This window comes from Cuculus canorus, chromosome 16 (assembly GCF_017976375.1).
Source record: "Cuculus canorus isolate bCucCan1 chromosome 16, bCucCan1.pri, whole genome shotgun sequence".
Taxonomy (NCBI): Eukaryota; Metazoa; Chordata; class Aves; order Cuculiformes; family Cuculidae; genus Cuculus; species Cuculus canorus.
In genome coordinates, this window is record NC_071416.1 from 8,440,122 (window position 1) to 8,459,155 (window position 19,034).

At 49.7% G+C, this 19,034-nt stretch overlaps 1 protein-coding gene across 2 annotated transcripts; it reads right to left on the minus strand.

Annotated features, from left to right (window-relative positions):
* Positions 1-4,570: 4,570 nt before the first annotated feature.
* Positions 4,571-18,642, minus strand: TPX2 (TPX2 microtubule nucleation factor). 2 transcript variants are annotated; one of them, XM_054081946.1, is made up of 17 exons: positions 18,506-18,642; positions 13,647-13,793; positions 13,251-13,376; positions 12,933-13,050; positions 12,252-12,380; positions 11,453-11,566; positions 10,879-11,012; positions 10,434-10,591; positions 9,865-10,036; positions 9,610-9,748; positions 8,884-9,100; positions 8,561-8,659; positions 7,690-7,866; positions 7,397-7,543; positions 6,778-6,889; positions 5,964-6,151; positions 4,571-5,590 (listed from the first exon to the last, which is right to left on the minus strand). In XM_054081946.1, the coding sequence occupies exons 2-17, from the start codon at positions 13,747-13,749 to the stop codon at positions 5,480-5,482; spliced, it is 2,244 nt and encodes a 747-aa protein (XP_053937921.1). In that variant the 5' UTR covers positions 13,750-13,793; positions 18,506-18,642; the 3' UTR covers positions 4,571-5,479. The 2 variants fall into 2 exon arrangements, with proteins under 2 accessions (XP_053937921.1, XP_053937922.1); XM_054081947.1 differs by having other exon boundaries at positions 4,573-5,590; positions 5,964-6,130.
* Between the last annotated feature and the right edge of the window lie 392 nt (positions 18,643-19,034).

Below are 19,034 nucleotides of genomic sequence, written 5' to 3' on the forward strand. Positions count from 1 at the left end.
GCTCCCACACGGCACTTTTGGGTGGCTGAGCAGAGGCCACCACCACAGGCAGCAGCCACAAAGCAGCATTCACCTTACCCACAGCACCTCTGAGGAGGGGGATTGGTGTCCAGGCAGAGCATAGAGTGCTGGGAAGAGAAGGGACAATGCTGCTCCACGTTGCCAAATCCCTGCTCCCAGTGAGCCATCAGCTTCTGTGCAATGTGAGCTGTGGTTCACACGTAGGATTGAGAGCGAGATGAGACCCTGGGATGGGGAAAGTGCTGTTCTCCTGTCCCAGAGGTGCTGTCCTGCCTCCACCTCGGCAGCAAAGATGTCTGTGGCATCGCCCAAGAATAAACTGAAAGCAGGACTGCAGTCTTCATGCTGCAGAGACCACCAGCGAGCAGGGCAGGGCTAGAAAAAAGGTACTCCCGGAGCCTTTCCTCCGCCACAGGCAGCAGCCCAAGGCCTGTGCCCAACTCATCAACAGGAGAGATGCTGCTTTTTTCTCAGGTGGTGGCTGGGGAGCAGGAGAAGGGAGCTGGTGCTGCCATGGCCAAGAGACCCTTTCTCACAGTCCTGCCCCACAGGCAAGTATTAAGGTCAGGAGAAAGTAAAACTTGCAGCTGGAGCTGCCTCCTCTGGAGCCCAGTTAGCCCTGACAGCAAAGCCCCCTCAGCAGTGGGACATGGGCAGAAACATCTTGGGCACTCACCACTGCCCGAGCACAGAGCACCACTTGCATGGCAGGATGCAGCCTGAGGCTCCTGAACTGGCATCAGGCTCTCCCACTCTGGCCCTTGCACTTGGACTCATGGCTTCAGAGCCCCCAGCTCCACGCTGGAGCTGATGAGCCTCCTTTTTTCTCGAGGTCAGGACCTAGAATGTGATGAGCCCCAGAAATCACACAGGAGAGGGCACATGGCTCCAGTGGGCAGCGCAGAGGTTGGTGCTTCACCAGCATCCGCAGCTCTCTGGGACGGTGGCCAGCACGGCCACCTCTCCCATGGCAAGCGGGAGTCCCCTCGGCACGTTGGTAGGAATAACCGGCGAGACATCACGCCTCAAGCAGAAGGGACTCTGCCTACCGACTGTCATCACCAAGGTACAGCTTGGAATTGCCTCTCCTCTCACGCGGCTGAGGGCTGCCAGGCATCTGGAAGCCACTAATGTCACTTGAGGCATGCACGGCCACCACTAGCCTTCGGCCCTGCACCCTCCTGGCAAGGCCCAGATGGATGGAGCCCATCCACTTAGCAGGGAGCAGAGCAGGAGCCCACGTGCCGTGGCCGTGCCTGCAGCCCTTTTGGACCAGTTGCTGCAGTGGAAGCTGGGATAAAATTCTCCAAGGAGAGCAGGAGCGCCTGCCTGGAAGCCAGCCAGCCTTCCTGGGGTGCTTGCAATCTCACACGCTCACGTGAATCAGGGTTGGTGTCCAGGTGTGAAACCTTGGGACAAGGTGAGGCAGTGAAGCTGTGGGAGCTGGTGCTGAGGAGCTGGGGAACCATGGAAATAGGTTCTCCAGAGGAGGTCTGTGAGAAGGGGGAGTCACCCATGGTTTGGCACAACCACAAGGCAAAAATCCATCTGTGGGCAAAGGGAACTGAGCTGAGAATGGTCCTCTCGCAAGAAAGCATTTGTAGCGTTGTAAGACAGGCAATAGCTGCTGCACATCAGGATTTCAGAAACCTTGGTCCAGAACCCAACACCTCCAGGAGTGGCGTGTTGCTCCAAGTCTCTGCAAAGCATGGAAGCAAAGCAACCACCACCAAGATTTCCCAGGCTGGGGTTTTCTTTTCCCCTCCCCATTCAGGAACTTAAGCCAGAGCCTACGTTGGCTGCAGCTGGAAAACAGCCTGTCCTGGGGATATCTGGCAAAGCATCAAGCATGCCCGTTCCCTAGCTACACGGTTGTCACAACTTCAGCAGCACACTTTAACCTTTATGCTTTCCATGGGGAAGGGAGGCTCTGCGCTGCCGAGCCCTGCCTGTTCTCCAGGAAACCCTACACCCCGTCTAAATCAAGCAGCAGGGCAGGCGAGAACGTCCCCACCTGAATCCCAGCCATGCCCCTGTAACACAAACCAGCCAGCCTGCCCGTCTCAGTGGGGACCAACCCAGGCAAGCAGCCGGCAGCTCATCTGCCTCCATCAGCAGCCAGGACTTCCCCGAGTGAGCTGGGCTCATGTCGCAATGGGTCCCATCAAGGTGATGAGAAAAGACAGAGGAAAAGCCCAGCACTATCAAAAGGGCTTGCAGAGCTACGCAGCAGCTTAAGGCCAGCAACGTGGCTGCCACCAGCACCACCAGGAGCACTGAGTGTGGATCCGAATCACTGGGACTTGCCCACACGCCGTCTGTCCTACCCAGCTTCATGCCAGCCTAGCAGCCAGCGAGGTCATTGAGAACTAAAGTGTGGCTCTGAGGGCATCATCAAGCCTTTTCATAAAAATCTCATTCACCAACTCATCAGATCTCGCATTTCTAAGCTACCATTCCACATGAGTCCAGAAAATCATTGGCTGCTTTTTATCTGCAGCCCTAGTCCAAGTCCAGCACGTTGCTTTGCTAACACCTCCACTGGGAATGCACTGAATCCAGCTCTCCTCACTTACCCAACTCACTGCCCAGAAAGGCTTTAAGGTGATGAGTTTTGAGGGTTTTTTTGAGAAAAAATTTTTGCAAAATCCACACCTTAAGAATGTGGATTTTGCATCACTTTATCAGCCTGCCCTGACTCTAGAGGCACAATATCAAGACAGCACTCAGCTAAATCTCAGTCTCCTCCTGCAGTCCTGTGACTTCATTCTCCCACTTCTACTCTGCTGGGATGGGGAAAGGCATCTGCCCCCTGTTTCACTGCTGAAGCCTCATCTGAACCCCCCCCTCACTGCCACTCAGCTCCTCCAGGATACCCATCACTGTCACTGTCTACCTTAGAGCAGCTATTCCTGTGTCACCACTTCCCTCCCCACTGAGGGGCAACTTGTACTGTCCACACGCCCAGCCTGCGAGAATCCACTGGGCAACTTCAAGAGCTCTGCCAAGCACCCTACACCCTCGAGGGCAGCACAGTTGGAGCTCTCTTTCACTGAGTGGGCAGTGTATGAGGAATAGAAGAGGTCACACTTGCGGGAAGAGGTAACAGCTTTTATTAGACCCAATGATAGCATTGGGAAAAGCTGACAAGCTGCCAGGTGTACAAACCCATCCTCAGGGCTGAAGCAAAGGCCATGTAGGGCCACCACAGAAATCCAGTTGCTCCCTCCTTCAGGGATCAATATCTGCTCTGCTCATCAGCCTTATCTTGCCTTCACATTCCTGCCCAGCTCGCTGTCACTCAGACTTTCCCCCTTGCCATCAGTCAGGTGCTGCTCCTGCTGCCCACAGGGTGCTGTTCCAGACCCCAGCAGGAACCTCCTTGACCACACACTTGAGGTCTTGCGATGTCCATATCTAGCTCAACACATGCAACACCTCCACTGTGACAGAAATAAAGCTAAGGCAGGCTGAGGGAAAACTTGCATAGCTTTTGCTCACATCCCTGCAGGTCCTTGGGTTCAAGAAGGGGATGCCTACAAGTCCCTCTCATTCCTCACCAGCAGAGCTGTCTGGCAGCTTTTTGAGCCAGGCTGCCATCACCCTCAGCACAGCAACATGGGGCTATTGGCAAAATCAGCCCAGCACACCAAGGTACTCAAGAGAAAGGAAGGAAAGGCTGGAGATGGGGCAGAAAGCAGCTTTTCCACTTGGCTCAGCAGTTTAAGGGGCCATACTGTCACAGTCACACATCCTTCAGTACCAAAACACTTCCCCAAACCTCCTTGTTCTCCAGTTCCTCTCACACACTGATGCCAAGTTTCCCATGTTGTTCTCTGTTCCAAACAGGGTGAGCAGCCCAGCTCCCACTGGTTCCAGTAAGCAAGAGAGACAAGACCCACAAACATAGGAGCAGCAAAGCCTCAGCATCGTTGCAGCCAGAAGCCAACCCAGCCCAAGAGCTCTATGCATTTCTTAGCCTTGTTCTCGATTCCTTTTGCCAAAGGCTTCCAGTCACTGGCCATGCCAGCCTTCTCTTGCAAGTCACTTTTGGCTCAAGAAACAGCAAAGGATCGCCCAGTTAGAACCAGTAACAGCAACACTGACACATCAGTGGCATCATTTATAGGGCTTCATCCCTAACCCCTTCTTGCCCTCATAAGGCCTTTTGGAGTTTTCTTTATTGTTAAGCCCAAGGAAAGGCCTAGACACAGTTGTACAAGGTAAGCAATCACACCACAATACTCAGAAATCATAGAATGGTTTAGGCTGGAAGGTGCCTCAAAGCCCATCCAGTTCCATGGATCCAGGGACACTGGATCCGGTTGCTCAAAGCCCCATCCAACCTGGCCTCGACTACCTCCAGGGATGGGGCAGCCACCACTGCTCTGGTCAACCTGGGACAGGGCCTCCCCACCCTCACAGCAAAACATTTCTCCCCAAGATCTCATCTCAATCTCTCCTCTTCAGCTGAAAACCCTTCCCCCTCATCCTATCTCTGCACTCCCTGACCAAGAGCCACGCCCCAGCTTTCCTGGAGCCCGTTTCCGTACTAGAAGCTGTTCTAAGGTCTCCCCTGAGCCTTCTCTTCCCTGAGCAAACTCACACCACAATGCTCAGAATTCATTCTTAGCAAGCTTTAATCTGAATTTAATCGCCTCTTGACAGTGCTGGATGCTTTGTCCTCCAGCACATCCAAGCACCCGGTCTATGTTTAGCTCTGCCAGCCACACTGGACTGGCTAGGAGATGGATGATGTGTCTTGAGCCAGGAGACCTGCGCTGGCAGGAGCCAGGGGGCAGCTTAGAGCAAGTCATTTGCCAGTTCAGTGGTTCCCCAAATAGAATGACTTCAGCTGTAAAACAGCAGCAGGTTTAATGCTCAAACATACACAGGGAACTATTTTAAAGTGTGGGCAAGGTTCATATTAGCGCTCATCTAAACATCAACAAGAAAGGAAACCTGCAGTACACTGGCTTGCAGAAGCCACATCACTATACAGTTCAAGTTAATACATACAAAAAGCCTAAGAAACAGACACTTGGAGCCAATACTTAAATGCATCTCCTCCAGATGCACACATCCTTGAATATCCTACAGATAACCTTTGCCAGAAACTTTTCTGCAGCAAAGGGGTTTAGCCTACTAGCACGAGACAACAATGAAATTAGGAAGCTTTATTTAGTTGGGGAACACAATATTTGTATACAATATCAAAACTTTGTTTGGTCTTTAAAGACTAAGATGCCTAAAACTGAAGTGAGGCCCCATGGCCCCACCTTGCATGTCATGGCTCAGCCCTCTGCCTCAGGCGGAGTTAAACTACTCATTGTAAAAATAAAGGAACCAAGTGTGGGAACTGAGACTGAGCAGTCACGTAAAAACAACTGTTCCCTCCCTGCCTGTCAAAAGAGCGGAGAGGGATAGGATCTCCCCCCTGCTATCACGTGGATGCCTGTCAACGCTGGAATCTGTCTGAGAACTTGGGAGACTTGGGCGCAGTCAGTGGCTGATCACTGGGCTTCACTTCTACACCACGGTATTTGCGTATTGGGTTTGCCTTGTGAACCTGTGAAGAAGAAAACAGAGGATGAAATGAAGCAAACTGCTCCTTGCAGGGAGCCATTGGTGGGATGCAGTCAGGCAGCTGTCTAGAAGAGCGCACGCTGGAGTGAGCCTCCACGAATACGCAAGGAAAGTGTTGGGGCTGTGAGCTTTATAACAAACATTCTGCTCCAGTGACTCCATCAAAAAAGCAGCCGTCCTGGCAAGAGTGGCCTTTTATTCAGACCTGTTGTAAAAGGTAACGAGGAGCCAGTTTGCAACAGGAAATCTTGACAAGACAGTCTCAATGCAGCTCAACATCGACACTGGCTCATTTAATGTATTCAGACATTCCTTTGGGTCCCTCTACAGCCCCTGTTCAGAAACAGCTCACTCACCTGTTCTTGTCTCAGCTTTGCAACTTCTTCCCTCTCTTGTTCCTCTTGTTGCTGTCTGACTTGCTCTTGCCGCCTCTCCCTCAAGGCTTCTATATTTGCCAGTCGCTTCTCAAACTCTTGCCGCTCTTTAGCTCTTTTTTCTGTTGCCAGCTCAAAGCTTTCAGGAACTACAGAACCAGAAAGGCTCTCTAAGTTTAGGAATAGAGGATATAATTGGTGGCAGTCAGGTAAAGCAGAGCAGCACTAGTGTCAAATGGAAGTCTCCCTCTGGAGCACTTCACCTTGCAAGGGTAGTTAGCAGATACCTCCAGGCTTCGGGCAAAGAAAACATTAGGCCCAAACACAAGCAGCGTTAGTGCAGGTGTTACCCCATCACGGCTATTCTCATAGCAGGGAGCAAGCACAAAATTGTTAGTTCAGACAAGTTCTTGGCTGGTTCTAAATCTTACAAACTTAGTCTGCCCAAAGCCTTATTAGGGAGGAGCGGTAGAGCCTGGCAGCCACTAAGAAAGACCACCAGCTGTCTCTGCAGGGCGCATCTCGCATGCTATTCACCTCCGACCCAAGCAGGCCCATATCAATCATCTGCCATTCACAGCAGGGCTGTTCCATACCGCTGTGAGAGTACAGGACAGGGAGGGCAGTGAGAAGGAAAACCCCCATTCCCTGGGGACATGAGCTGTTAGGGAATTAGTTGATTAAGTGCAAGGCACTACTGGCTGTGCTGATAAAGAAGAGGCAACAGCCTGTCTAAACATCATTTAATTGCATCAGTTACCAGCCAAGCCAGTGTAGCAAGGACTTGTAACCCCACCTGATAACAGCTTGCTTTCCTTTTTAGGCACAAAGGGCTCCTGGTACACCACTGTGTTGGGACGGGCTTTAAAGCATGCTGCCTCTTTCTGCCTTTTCATGTCTTCTTTAAGCTGCAAAAGAAGAGAGCCCATTGAGTGCCAGGCAGAACAAAAAGACCATCTCCCCTCCCCCAGATTTCAGCAATTCCACCACTCAAAAAGCCAAGTCCAATTGGAGCAAATCATTTTCACAGAAAATTATATTAGAGTCAAAAAGTTGTCCTGTGCTGCCTGCCTGTTACTGTTGCCAAAAACAGCCTGAAGAATGTTTCAGGTGTCCACTGCAGCCTTCACATGAGAAAAAAAAATATATTATTTACATGCCAATAAATTTCCAGGCCCAGAGATGGACAAAGAGATTCAGCAGCCAGAGCTGCTGCATAGAAAATACCCCACAGCTCTTCATGTGGTTGTGGTAAATCCCATCACTTCTCATAAATAGAGGAAAAGAATCAACCCACCAACCCTCAACAAACAGCTCACATCAAGGACAATGCACCACTCAAATCCAAATACTGATAAAAAGCAATTCCATGAGCTGCTTTATGCCTGGTCATACCCGTTATCTTTTCATCCCACCTGCTGTTTCCAGCTCTGTAGCTTGGCAGCTCCTCGTTCATCAATCTGCAGATGGAATGGTTCGGGCTGAGTTGGGTTTTTTACCTTCTTTTCTGGTAGCTTAACTTGGTCAAAGTAAGGCAGAGGTAGAGCCTTGAACTTGGGCATCTGAAAGAAACAGCTGGAAATATTTCTTGCCCTTTCCACAAAGGCACGAAGAAGCTTTGGGAGTTTAACAGCCAACACCAAGAGGCAAGTTCTCCCGCACCCATTTTAGTTCAGGAGTGGACTCCAAGGCATCTTTTAGCTCTTACCTCTTCCTTCCGCAATTCCTCTATTTTTCTCTCTTTTTGTATTTGCCGCTCTCTGTCACGGGCATCAAACGAGAAGGGGCACACTTCCACATGTCTCTGGTCCGACCTTTTTGGTTTGAAGGGCACTCCATAATGAGGCACAGGGTTGGCTTTGATGACAGGGATCACCTCGTTTTCCTAAAGGGACATTAGTGTTAGGATCTCATGCAGCAGTTTTGATTTTGTAGAAAGACCATAGCTCCTGCCAAACAAAGCCATGAATGCTAGAGTTCCTTTCATAAGGGTCACAAACAGCATCAAGAAAGCACTCTGGATGCTGCAAAAATGGGAATCCAAGTGCCACCAATTTACAGGCATGCTGGACTGCAGGCAAGTTCTTCCTCTTTCTAAACCACCATCGGTTCAGTATTCATCCAAATTAATTCTTTAGCAAATCTCTAAAGGAGGAAGGATGCGATATATTCTACATCCTGCTTCCCAGCTCCAGGGATCTAGAGCAAGTGGAGGGAGAAGAAAGGTCACAGGCAACACCTGCGCATCTCAAGATCAGAGCGGGGAAGGGCAGTGTCCTTTAGAATTCAAGCAGTTTCCTTCTCTCATTCATAGCAGAAACACCTCAGAAACCCTACTCAGTGCCCTCTCCTGGTTAAATGGAGTGGTTTCGTTCTGCATGAGAATTTAGTTTCTGTAATGTGAGGAGTAAGAACTGGATCGTTAGAAAGGAATGAAGTGAGCAGGATGGCCACTGGAGAAGTGCCTGACAGAAGGGAAAGGGCCTCTCGAGCTCAACCATTGCACCCAGCTGGCAGAGCGTGGCAGCCCGGCCAAGGCAGTCCCCGTGGTGTGACTACAGCCCGTTCACAACAGTTACCTTTTCTTCATCTCTGCCAGGCGTTCGTGACCTGGGTTTTAAGGTGAAGACTGGAGACTTTGGGACTGTAACAGGAAGCTCTTTCTTGTCCGGAACACCCTGTTCAGAAAAGCCAGAAAGGAGTTACCCAACCCAAAGCACCGAGAAAATGTGACAGCGAAATAACTGACAGTACTGTAGATACCCACTGCAGTTCTTTCCTCATGACAGACAGCATTTAGCAAAGACTATTAAATATGTGATGCAACACAGCTACTGACATTTTGCAGTGAATTGCCATCTCAGTCCCAGTTCCCAGGTCTGGCTCTTACTGAAATTCTTACCACAATGTTCTCCAGGATTTTTGTTGGACATGGCCTGGAGCGGAATTCGAAGTGCTCTTCCTCCTGCTGCTTCTTACTCTCACGCTCTTGAATCCTTTTTTCTATTTCCAACTCAAAGCCAATGGGTTGTGTGAGCTCTTTGGCTGGGGCTTTCTTCGGTAGCAGTGGCCCACCCTCAAAGATGCGAGGATTCAGCTCTCGCGCTTTGAATTTGTACCTACAGAGGAAAGACAGTCACTGATATGTTGTACATGGCCAAATACAGCTTCTAGCAAACTGCTTCTCTCACAGCAGAAAAGAGCAACAGTCAGGGACAGAAGTTGACACACAGTGTGTGACTCTGGTTAGCAACTCCTCCTTTGCTGTTGAAACAGCAAGACATTAAGGAAAGCCTTATGGATTGCTTTCTTGGAAATCCAAACTTTGCCTACAGGAGAGTTTTGGTATGGACGGAGGCAATACTGTGATCCTGGGTTTGCTTTATCTGTCAGCGGTACTCAACCCAAAATCAGCTCTCAGAGCACCTTCTTCCAAAGGGATTGGCTACTTCTCACATCCCTACGATCAGAGCCACAGGATTATGCATTAACTGAAAGAATCTCCGTGTTATGTTACTCATTCTGTTATACACGAAAGGTATTCCTGAAAGTGATCTTTTGGCATCTGGAGGATATTAACAGTGTGGTACAGTTCTCTCTTGGAGGACTATGGTAAACCTTTACTTACTGTTGGATTTTCTCCACCTCCTCTGCTTCTAAGTCAGCTGTAGATTTGCAAGTGGCAGGTCTGAGGCGCTGCTTAGTTAGAAGCATTGGCGATTTAGGGTTTGTACGTGCAAGCCTCACCAACTTCGTTGGAACAGGTCCTAGGAATTCAAGTAAGGACACCAGTGGTTAATGGCAAGGCCTGCAGACACAGGCTCAGCAGGGCAGTCACAAAGCATTGTTCTGGCTCTGCAGGCAGAGCCAGGACTGCTCTCACCTTCATCAGATTTCCTGCTCCTCAAATGGTAACGAGAGGGTGTGCGTTTTTGGAATGCTTCTACCTGCTCAGCAAGGGACACGTATTCTGATGCTGTTTCTTCAAGTTTTCTTTTGTTTCCTTGGGACAGATTGAAAGGTTTGGGGACAGTGGGTCCCTTTGGCATTCGCCCCTGCAGACAAAGAACTACAGTCATTATGGCCATTTAACACAGGACGCTTTGATGACATTTCCTTTCCCTGATTTGCAGTGTCTGTCCCTTCCTCCTACTGCAAATGCTTATGTCTAATATTAAGTATTAACTGCCTGAACATGCACAAGCTGGTTGGACTGGGAAACTGTAGGAAGTGGAAATTGAAACTATAACGACCAGAAGATCTGACATGAAAGGGCCCTTTCAAAAGGATCCTCAAGAGTCTTGCGACAATGCACATACGCAGTAACAATTGTTTGCACAATGCCTGCCTCTCCTACGTAACCCTCTTTGCGGGTTGTCAGCAGTACATGTGTTGCCAAAGCAGAAAAGAGGTGATGTCAAGGACCAGCCAGCTGATGGTTCTGCTTCTCACCGGAGAAGGAGGATGCTTCCTCAATACTGCTGCAAAATCCTGTTCTTTATACTCCTTCCCAGGCTGACTTTCCACAGATTGTTTAATTCTGTCGTCAGTGCAGAAATGGAAGGCAACTGGCTTTGTTACTTGACCAACAGTTCTCTTCACAGTTTGTCCTAAAGAACAAAAAACATGTAAGGTCCAGAAGCTTTGTGGGGTGGAGCAAGCACATTTAATTTCTAATAACTTGAACAGTTTTCAGAGATCTCCTCTATACCCTTTTAAAACATGACCAAAAGCTTCCAGGCAGTTTAGGGGCTGATCTATGTTAAAAGCCACCTAGCCCTGGTACTTATTACAAGATCTGGAATGTTTGGTTTTTAAAGGTACTTAGCACAGCTCTACACAGCGCTCTCCAGCTGAGTCCAACCCAGCTTCAGTTTGCAATGCAGGCAGAGCCCACCTGTTCCAGCAATAGCTGCTTTCAGAGACTCCTCGTTCTTCTTTCGAAGCTCCATCACTTCCCGCTGCAACTGCTGTATCTTCTCCAGCTCCTGTTCCTCTGTGCTCTTCAGCACACCAGTGAGATTGGTCCTCCTGCAAAAGCAAGTTAAAGACTGAGATACATCTTCATGCTGATAACTAGTGAAGCAGGATGTCATTGCAAAGGAACATTCTTATCTCTAATGCCACTGCAGGAGCATCAGTCATTATGAAATCACACCCTTTAGAAAAGAGCTGGTTGGATTTTGTTTGCTCAATAAAGCTCATAGCTAATTGCTAGCCTGCACACTTATTTGCTGCATGCACACTTCACCCATTAGCAAGAACAATTTTTTCCTCAAATTAAAAGCAATGCTTTCCTTTGCACAGATTCAGCTGGGGAAGTACATTTCACCCTAATATTATTATCTTGATCCCATGTTTACTAAATGCAATACCATCACATGCTGAGTTGAAGTGGAAAACACTTCTGACAGGGCTGTCCTGTAAATCAACTGTGATTAGCAAAGACAAGTCACAAGAAAGCCACGTACTTTAACATCGTTGGCGTGGAAGGCACGGTCAGCTTACTCTTCACTCTCCCTGGGGAGAGGTCAGGATTCTGCAGGGGCTCTCTCATTTCTGTCAGCTTCTCTCTGCTGCTAGAACTAAAGTAACAAGCTGTTATGGCAAACCATTCCAAGTAACTGTGCTTTAAATGAACCACCCCCTACAGCTCTCACCACCACACACAACACCCCAGCACCTGGCAAGTTCCACGTTATGCCAGACTGGCCTGACCCCACCACGGGCCCCAGCAGAGCTCCTCGAGTGTTCCCTGGCACTCTGAAGCTGTTGAAGGGAAGAGGAATTACTGAGGTTTTGGAACAGAAGTTTTCCTTGAGGGAGGCGTACTGCAGTTCACACAGGTACAGCAGCCTTTGAAAGTTTGCACTTCCAGTTCCTGACCTCAAGCTCATCACCATACGATATCTTAGTGATTAAGCTAATTGGAGAAATACTTAGGCTGCTGCTCTTTCACAGCTTGTGACTGCTTGGTGACCTCCTGAGGGACAAGTTCAGCCAAATTTAAAGATAGCTGACAGACAGCGAGCATGGAATAAGCAGCCTAAGAAACTCAAGCTTATTTCATTCACATCTCCATCTCCAAAGAGAGTAGCTCCTTCAGGTCTTACAGCTTTCTTCTTGTTTATGAAACCAGCATCAGCAATCAGATTTTAGTCACTGCACCCAACCCTCCTGTGAAGGTCCTCCCAGCCAAGCAGGAATCCTTTCCAAAACACAGTTGTATCCCCCTACCCAACGACAAACAGAAGGACTTTGATGACATACATTCTCATTTTTTTCAGTGGTGGAACCTCATCCTTATTATCTAAGGCATTAGCGCTTTTGTCCACTTTGACTCTTGACGGCTGTTTGCGTTGCTGTGTTCTCTGCCTTGTAGCCTGTCTTCTGCTGGCTCTGGAGTAAAACAGAGAATGGAAGTTACCTTTCCCACAGGTATAAGAAGGCACACAATTTGCGTAACACTTTTTACATCAGTGCGCCACTCAACTCCAACCTGCCCTCTGTGCAAATGGCATTTAACACAAGAAGCCAAAGGCAGCACAAACTACTTAAGCTGAACAATCCATAAACTTAATATTCTTTGGGACACATGAGCATAAAGAGCCCCTTGCATTCATATCAAGAATGAGTTCTGCCCAATTCAGGCAGATATAAACAAAGAAACTGTAAGCCGCTTCAGTTTCAGATATCCTCACATTCCAGAAGCTTCTAGTGCTACTGGGTCTCATTTGACAAGCATGCAAGACACCGCATTACATTTCCACCCCTAGAGATGGTCCCTCCAGCTTAGCAAGCAGATCAGCTGTCCCAGCACACAACCTCTGTACCGGAGAACTTCAGACCCACTAGATGACCCCAGAACAGCTCAGACTGCAGATCCTGAGAGCAAGTACCCCTCTTAGTTACATCATCAATCTCTGTGCAAACTGGATAGGAGTATTTCACCTTTGGGAGGCTTCTGCAGAAGCAGCAGCTCTCTGGTTTGTCAGGGATCCAGTATTCTGAGGCACCACATCAGTCTCCATGCATTCTGCTTCACTGGTCTCTTCACCATGGCTTTCACCTGAGAACAGTGACAAAAGTCAGTTCAAACACACACAGAGATGAATGCTGAAGTCAAATCACATAAGGCCCTCCCAGATAACACTATAAGGAGACAGTTCCACAAAAGCCAGACAGAGGCCTTTCCATTTTGTCAGACAAAGACAAAAAAAACCTGCTGGTAAGGCTCATTCTCTCCCCCCCCATACCATGCCAGCTTACTCATTGTTATTCCTTGTGATGTGGCAGAAGGCTGGATAATATCAGACTTCGAAAAAGCAGGGTTGTTCTGCCAGACCGTTGACAGATTTTCTGTGGGAGAGACATTCTCCACATTGGCTTTTTGGTCTGTGAGGAAAGAGAGACTTTCACGATACGTACTACGTTAGGATTTTTTACCATAGTATATAATGATATTCTCAGGTAAACAAAGTCCTCTGTCAAGTTACAGATGGCCAAGTTTAAACACAAAAATCAATACACAACACCCCCATGCACGACAAGCGATGCAGTTAACAGCATGACTAACCCACTCACCCAGTGGCCAGGCCCAAAACAAGCATTGCACCAAACACTCATCCAAACAGGACGCGAACCAAGGAGTTGGAAGCGACCTACCAAACCAGGAGTCTGCATTGCAGACATCATCGTTGCTCAGAGTTGCAAAGTTGACGTAATTGCACGGGACATCGAAGGAATATCGAGATTCTGGGCGAGACATGTTCACGCTGGTCCCCAGAGTCCTCTGCTTGCACCACTCCAGTCCTTTAGACAAGAAACATTGGTCATCTCTTACACTAAACCCCAACTCATGTTCACATAAATCCTTCTCTCCTTCTCCTCCTCTGCATGGTTTCCAGAGACAGATGCCAGCACAGCCTTTGGTGCATTTTCCTGTCTGTAATTCCCAGCCCTTGGACAGAACGCCTTTTTATTCTGCTGCTGACTGGCAAAGCCAAGGCAGTTTTAACATTGTTAACATTTACAGGCTCTAAACTATCAAAACCATCAAGTTTTGAAGGTTTTCTTTGTACCTGTAGGTCCTAGATCTGAATTTTACTACCAAGCTTTTCCAGAGATTGGCTGATTTGCCCTTCCCTCTCTCACCAAGCACAGCAAAGAGCTCTGACCCTTCCCAGGGCACAGATTGATGAAGCAAGAGCCTGAGGATGACTACAGAGCCCTGCAAAGCCTAGTCTTTCTCCCTCAGAAGGGCTACAAATCAGAACTGATGATAGAAAAGTGCTCTTCTAGAGAGTAAACTGATTTTCAAAGCAGGAAGAGAGCTCTGTAGGGTATTGTTATTGGGCAAAAAGTGGGAGGAAGGACAGTGTGGGGCCCTTGCTGCGTTCCAGGGCACTACCCTGAAGCTGGCCAGGATATAAACAAACCAAGCACTGTGACCACATCAAGAACAGTTCCTGCAGTTCATTACTACAGCACTGACAGCAGGAGTTCCTGTGCCAACAGGTGATATCAAACTTGACTGAACAGGAATAAAGCCAGCAACAAAGTTATAAACCCTTAAACTGTAAGAAAACCTTGTTGCAAAGGTATTTTCATGCTTTCCCGATGCCTCCCTGTAGAAAGCTTTTTCTAACTTAATTTTCTGAAGGTAAACAACATTTTTCAGACATTGTCTGTCTCTCTAGGTGATAACGCTTAATATTTACAGTTATCACCAAAGTAGCAGGGCACTGGGAAGCAGGAAGGCCACTTCTTATACTGATTCCTACAGAAACCAGGGCTATCCTGGAGCTGGTGCAATGCCCTTAAGTCAAAGGGGTAAAAAGGGTTGCACCCGCAGGGAGAAGCAAACATACAAGGTGACTCCAAAGTGACTAAAGTATTCCCTCCCACATAGACGTACTGAGGATAAAACTGAGGGATCACAAGGGTCAAGCTCTCTTCTTCAGTGGCCAATATCCAGTGAGGATCTCATCCATCCGTCTGCCCCAGATTCCAATACTTGTGCTCCTGAATCCAGCTCCCATCTGCCCAGGACCTTCCCTGTGCCCACACTGCAGTGTCAGCGTACAGGCAGAGGAGCCAGTTTTGTATATTTGTATGTATCTTATTTTTATTGTTGTCCTTTTTATTATTATTCTTTCATTAAACCTGTTTTAGTTCCCAACCCACAAGCCCCTCCCTCATTCCTCTTTCCTTTCTCCCAGGGCAAGAAGAACCCACAACTGCCCAGTGTTTACCTGCAGACCAAGCTGGAGGTTGGGGCTAAACCAGGACATTCATGCAGCTGCAAGGCTGTGTTATAAAACGCCCCTAAGGAAATCACCTGAACTTTGCTTTTATGAGTCCAACCAGCTCTAAAGCAGTGTATTCTCAATCCACAAAGCCTCAGAGCTAAACCATCTGTCCAGGCAGACCACACATGGTTCAATCCAGCCAGTGTGCTCCATAAATAAGAAAATATGGAAGGGTAAATCTCTTCTGGAGAAGCCTGCCCCGAGCAGCCTTCAGCTCCCCAGCACATAACTGTGACAGTTAAGGGGAAGAGTGTCATTAGAGAAGCAAAGCTACACAACTGTGAAGATATCGGGGTAGGACCCAAAGAAGGCAAACAGAAGAATCAGAGCCAAAATCAACTGTAACTGAGCCCAAGACATGGCTGGAATCAGATGCTTTCCTACCACCCTTCAATCAAGATAGAGTTTCTGTCAACACTAGCCACTTTTTTAAAAACCAAATGCGTCATCTGCATTCCCCCCTCACCCTCCCCAGTCCATCACCCTCCCCAGGCACAGGGCATCATGTTTCAGTGACCATGCCCACTGCTGTGCTGCCGCAGCTTCCAGCTCCACACCGTGTAAAGTTCCTATTCTTTCCCAGTGTCAGCACCCTCATCACCCCCTCACCACAGCCCCTCTCTCCGTCCCAGATGGCAGCGAATACTCTGTCATAAAGGGAGAGCATTGATGCCACAGTTTCATAAACCAAGTTCCTTGAAAGAGCCAGCGAGGAGGTAGAAGTTACCATGCCTGAACTCTAGAGAGTCCATTCCAGTCAAACTCACCTTCCAAACTGCTACGTATCCCCCAGGTCCTGCAGAGAAGAGGACTCACTATGCAGCCATGGTTCACCAAAAGACACCTCAGTTTTGCACCCATCAGCTCACCCTGGGCCCGAGCTCCCATCAGTTCAGAACTTTAAAGATTTCCTGCGCTGATATGCCCGCTGCAATGCTTCTGCGATCAAAAATGTTGAGACATGCACAGCCCAGAGCCCACTGCCTACTCCCCTCAAGCATTTTGAACAACCCCATTGCAATTTCAATGGCAGAACCACCATTATGTCAGCCTTTTCTTTACGAGCAGGAGGCACACCCCTTTCTCTCCACTGTGGCACACTCCCACCAGAAGCGAGGTGCAGAGACTTCTCCTCATTAATAGGGATGTTACCTAATTAGCAGGCACTGTATGCATTTACCAGGCAGTAGCTACAGGCATGCTGTAATCCTACATAAATCCACACTGTAGTTAAAGCGTAACCCTGCTCTCCCCACATCCATCACCTCTGTGTTGACACCAGCACTCGCCAAGCTTCACCCTATTCTGCAGGATCAGCTTTCACCTGGTTTGCAAAGAGCTGCTCACACTACCACCTCTGTGAGAAAGGAGGGGGACCCACTCCTCTTGCTGTCTAAAATAGCACATATTCCTTCAATAAAAGCAATTGCCTAACCAAAACCTTAATCCCCTTTCTGGATCGGCTCCCCTTCACTGATCCGATGCACCTCACACAGCCCCAGCCACACACGGTTGCTGTACGGAGCAGCTCAGCTGTATCCAGAGGAACGGACCGTGGGCTGCTCTGCACATCAGGTTTCTCTTGATTAACTACGCTTTGGCACGTTCCAGAAGAGTGCCTTGGCCTGGTTTAGATTAGTTAGCTTTAAAAAAGGATTAAGCTAAATTGGAACAAGCATTCCTATCCAAAAATAAGACTGATCCAACAGCAAGTGCAGTAGGTAGTTTGGAATAACTTCACACCTTGCTCTAATCCAAATTAGCTCTAAAATGTTGACACAATTCCATCACAGATGTGCTCAGCTTCTTTCCCTCAACATAGTAATTAATTTCTTGCCAAAACCATTTCAGCTGGACTGGCCAAACTGCAGGATGTGAAACTTGGCACTGCGGGCATCAAAAAGGAGCCCTGCACCATTACAACCCAATCCAAAGAGGTTCGGAGTTTCAGAGCAGGAGCCCAGCATGGGCAGTCATTGGGCAGTACAACAGCACTGGTGGCCTGGGACAGGGGACCCTCCCAGTTCTGTGTCAGAGAGCAGAAGCAGAGCTCTGAGAGGTTAGAGACCAGGAGAGAGAAAGTGAGAGTTTGGGGGAGCAGTGAGGGGCAGATGGAAGAAGGGCGCAGAGAAGATCTGCTCTTTCTTGCAGCCTTGCAGTGTCATTAGATGAGAACCTGGTTGGCTTAAGAGAACACTTCTTCACACTACAGCACAGGAGCTTCAGATGTTGTTTAAGCCAAGTCCTAACAGGATCAGAAAGCAGAAAAAACAGTCCAGGATACAAAGAGGATCTGAAGCCAGTTGATCCACATGCCTCAAAACCCAGGGTGGACAATCGGGAACAGGCAAGAGGAGCTTCCCCAGGGCTCAGGGAGGTGCAGAGCAATGCGCTGCCGTACCTCGAGTGCTTCTGCTGGGCATTCAGCACCCTCACGGGCCTGAGCAGGGCAATGCAGAATTATTGGAATGGTTTGAGTTGGAAAGGACCACAAAGGTCATCCAGTCTAACCCCCTGCAGGAGCAGGGACACCTGCAACCAGATCAGGGTGCTCAGAGCCCCATCCAGCCAAGCCTTGAACACCTCCAGGAATGGGGCAGCCACACTGCTCTGGGCAACCTGGGCCAGGGCCTCCCCACCCACATGGAAACATTTGTCTCCAAGATCTCACCTCAATCTCCCTTCTTTCAGCTCAAAGCCATTCCCCTCACCCTATCCCTGCCCTCCCTGATCCAGAGCCCCTCCCCAGCTTTCCTGGAGCCCCTCTCTGTACTGGAAGATGCTGAATAACCCCAACTCTCGCAGCCTGACCTCGGCAGAGACACCCACGGATCCAGGGCAGCGCTGCGGCCCCAGTGCTGTTACCAGGCGGCGGAGACGGGGCGGGGGGACCCAGTGCCTCTCACGGCAGGGGTGCCCGGTGTTCAGCTCTCCTACCTCAACGCCACCTCCCAGTAACCGCCAGCCCAGTGCGCAGCTCCGCTCTTCTCAGCCCTGGTGCCCCGTACCACCGGCCGAGGTCTACTTACCTCAGCGTCACGGTGCCCGATAACGGGCCCCTAGCTCCCAGTGCCCGGTAACGGGCCCTCAGCTCCCCCGATCTCCCCCCATCCAACCCCTGGTGGCCGGTAACGGACCTCCAGCTCCCCGCCCCAAGTCCCCGGTAACGGGCCCCCAGCTTCACCCCCAGCCCCAGTGCCGAGCTCCATTCACCTCAGCCCCACTGCCCGGTCCAGCTCCGCTCCCCTAACCAGCACGGCCCAGTAACCAGCTCCGCTCTTCTAATCTCCGTTTCCCGCCGCTCTGCCCGGCAGCGCCCGGCCCCGGTAACTGCCACCCGCGAACACCCCCCACCCCCCACCGTTAACGCATTCAAACCGCACCGCGGTCCGAACCGACCAATGGGCGTCTCGGCCGCGCCCCCTCGGAGGCCCGATTGGCCGGCGAGCCAGGAGACCCGGATGAGCAAACTCCACCCCGAGGAGCCTCGGGCTGCTCGCAAAGGCTGACGGGAAATGTAGTTCCAAGGCAACAGGACCACGGGTTGGTATATAGACGTGAACTACAACTCCCATGAAGTGCAGCGCGCAGCGCGCTTAGCCAATCAGCTACTGTAGAGCTTCGAGTGAAGTTCAAGAGGGCCAATCAGCCGGCGGTGGGCGGGGCCCTGGGGCAGGGCAACCACGCTGGAAAGGGAGGGGGGCCCTGGCATTCAGGGGGTGGTGGACAGGGTGGAGGAGTG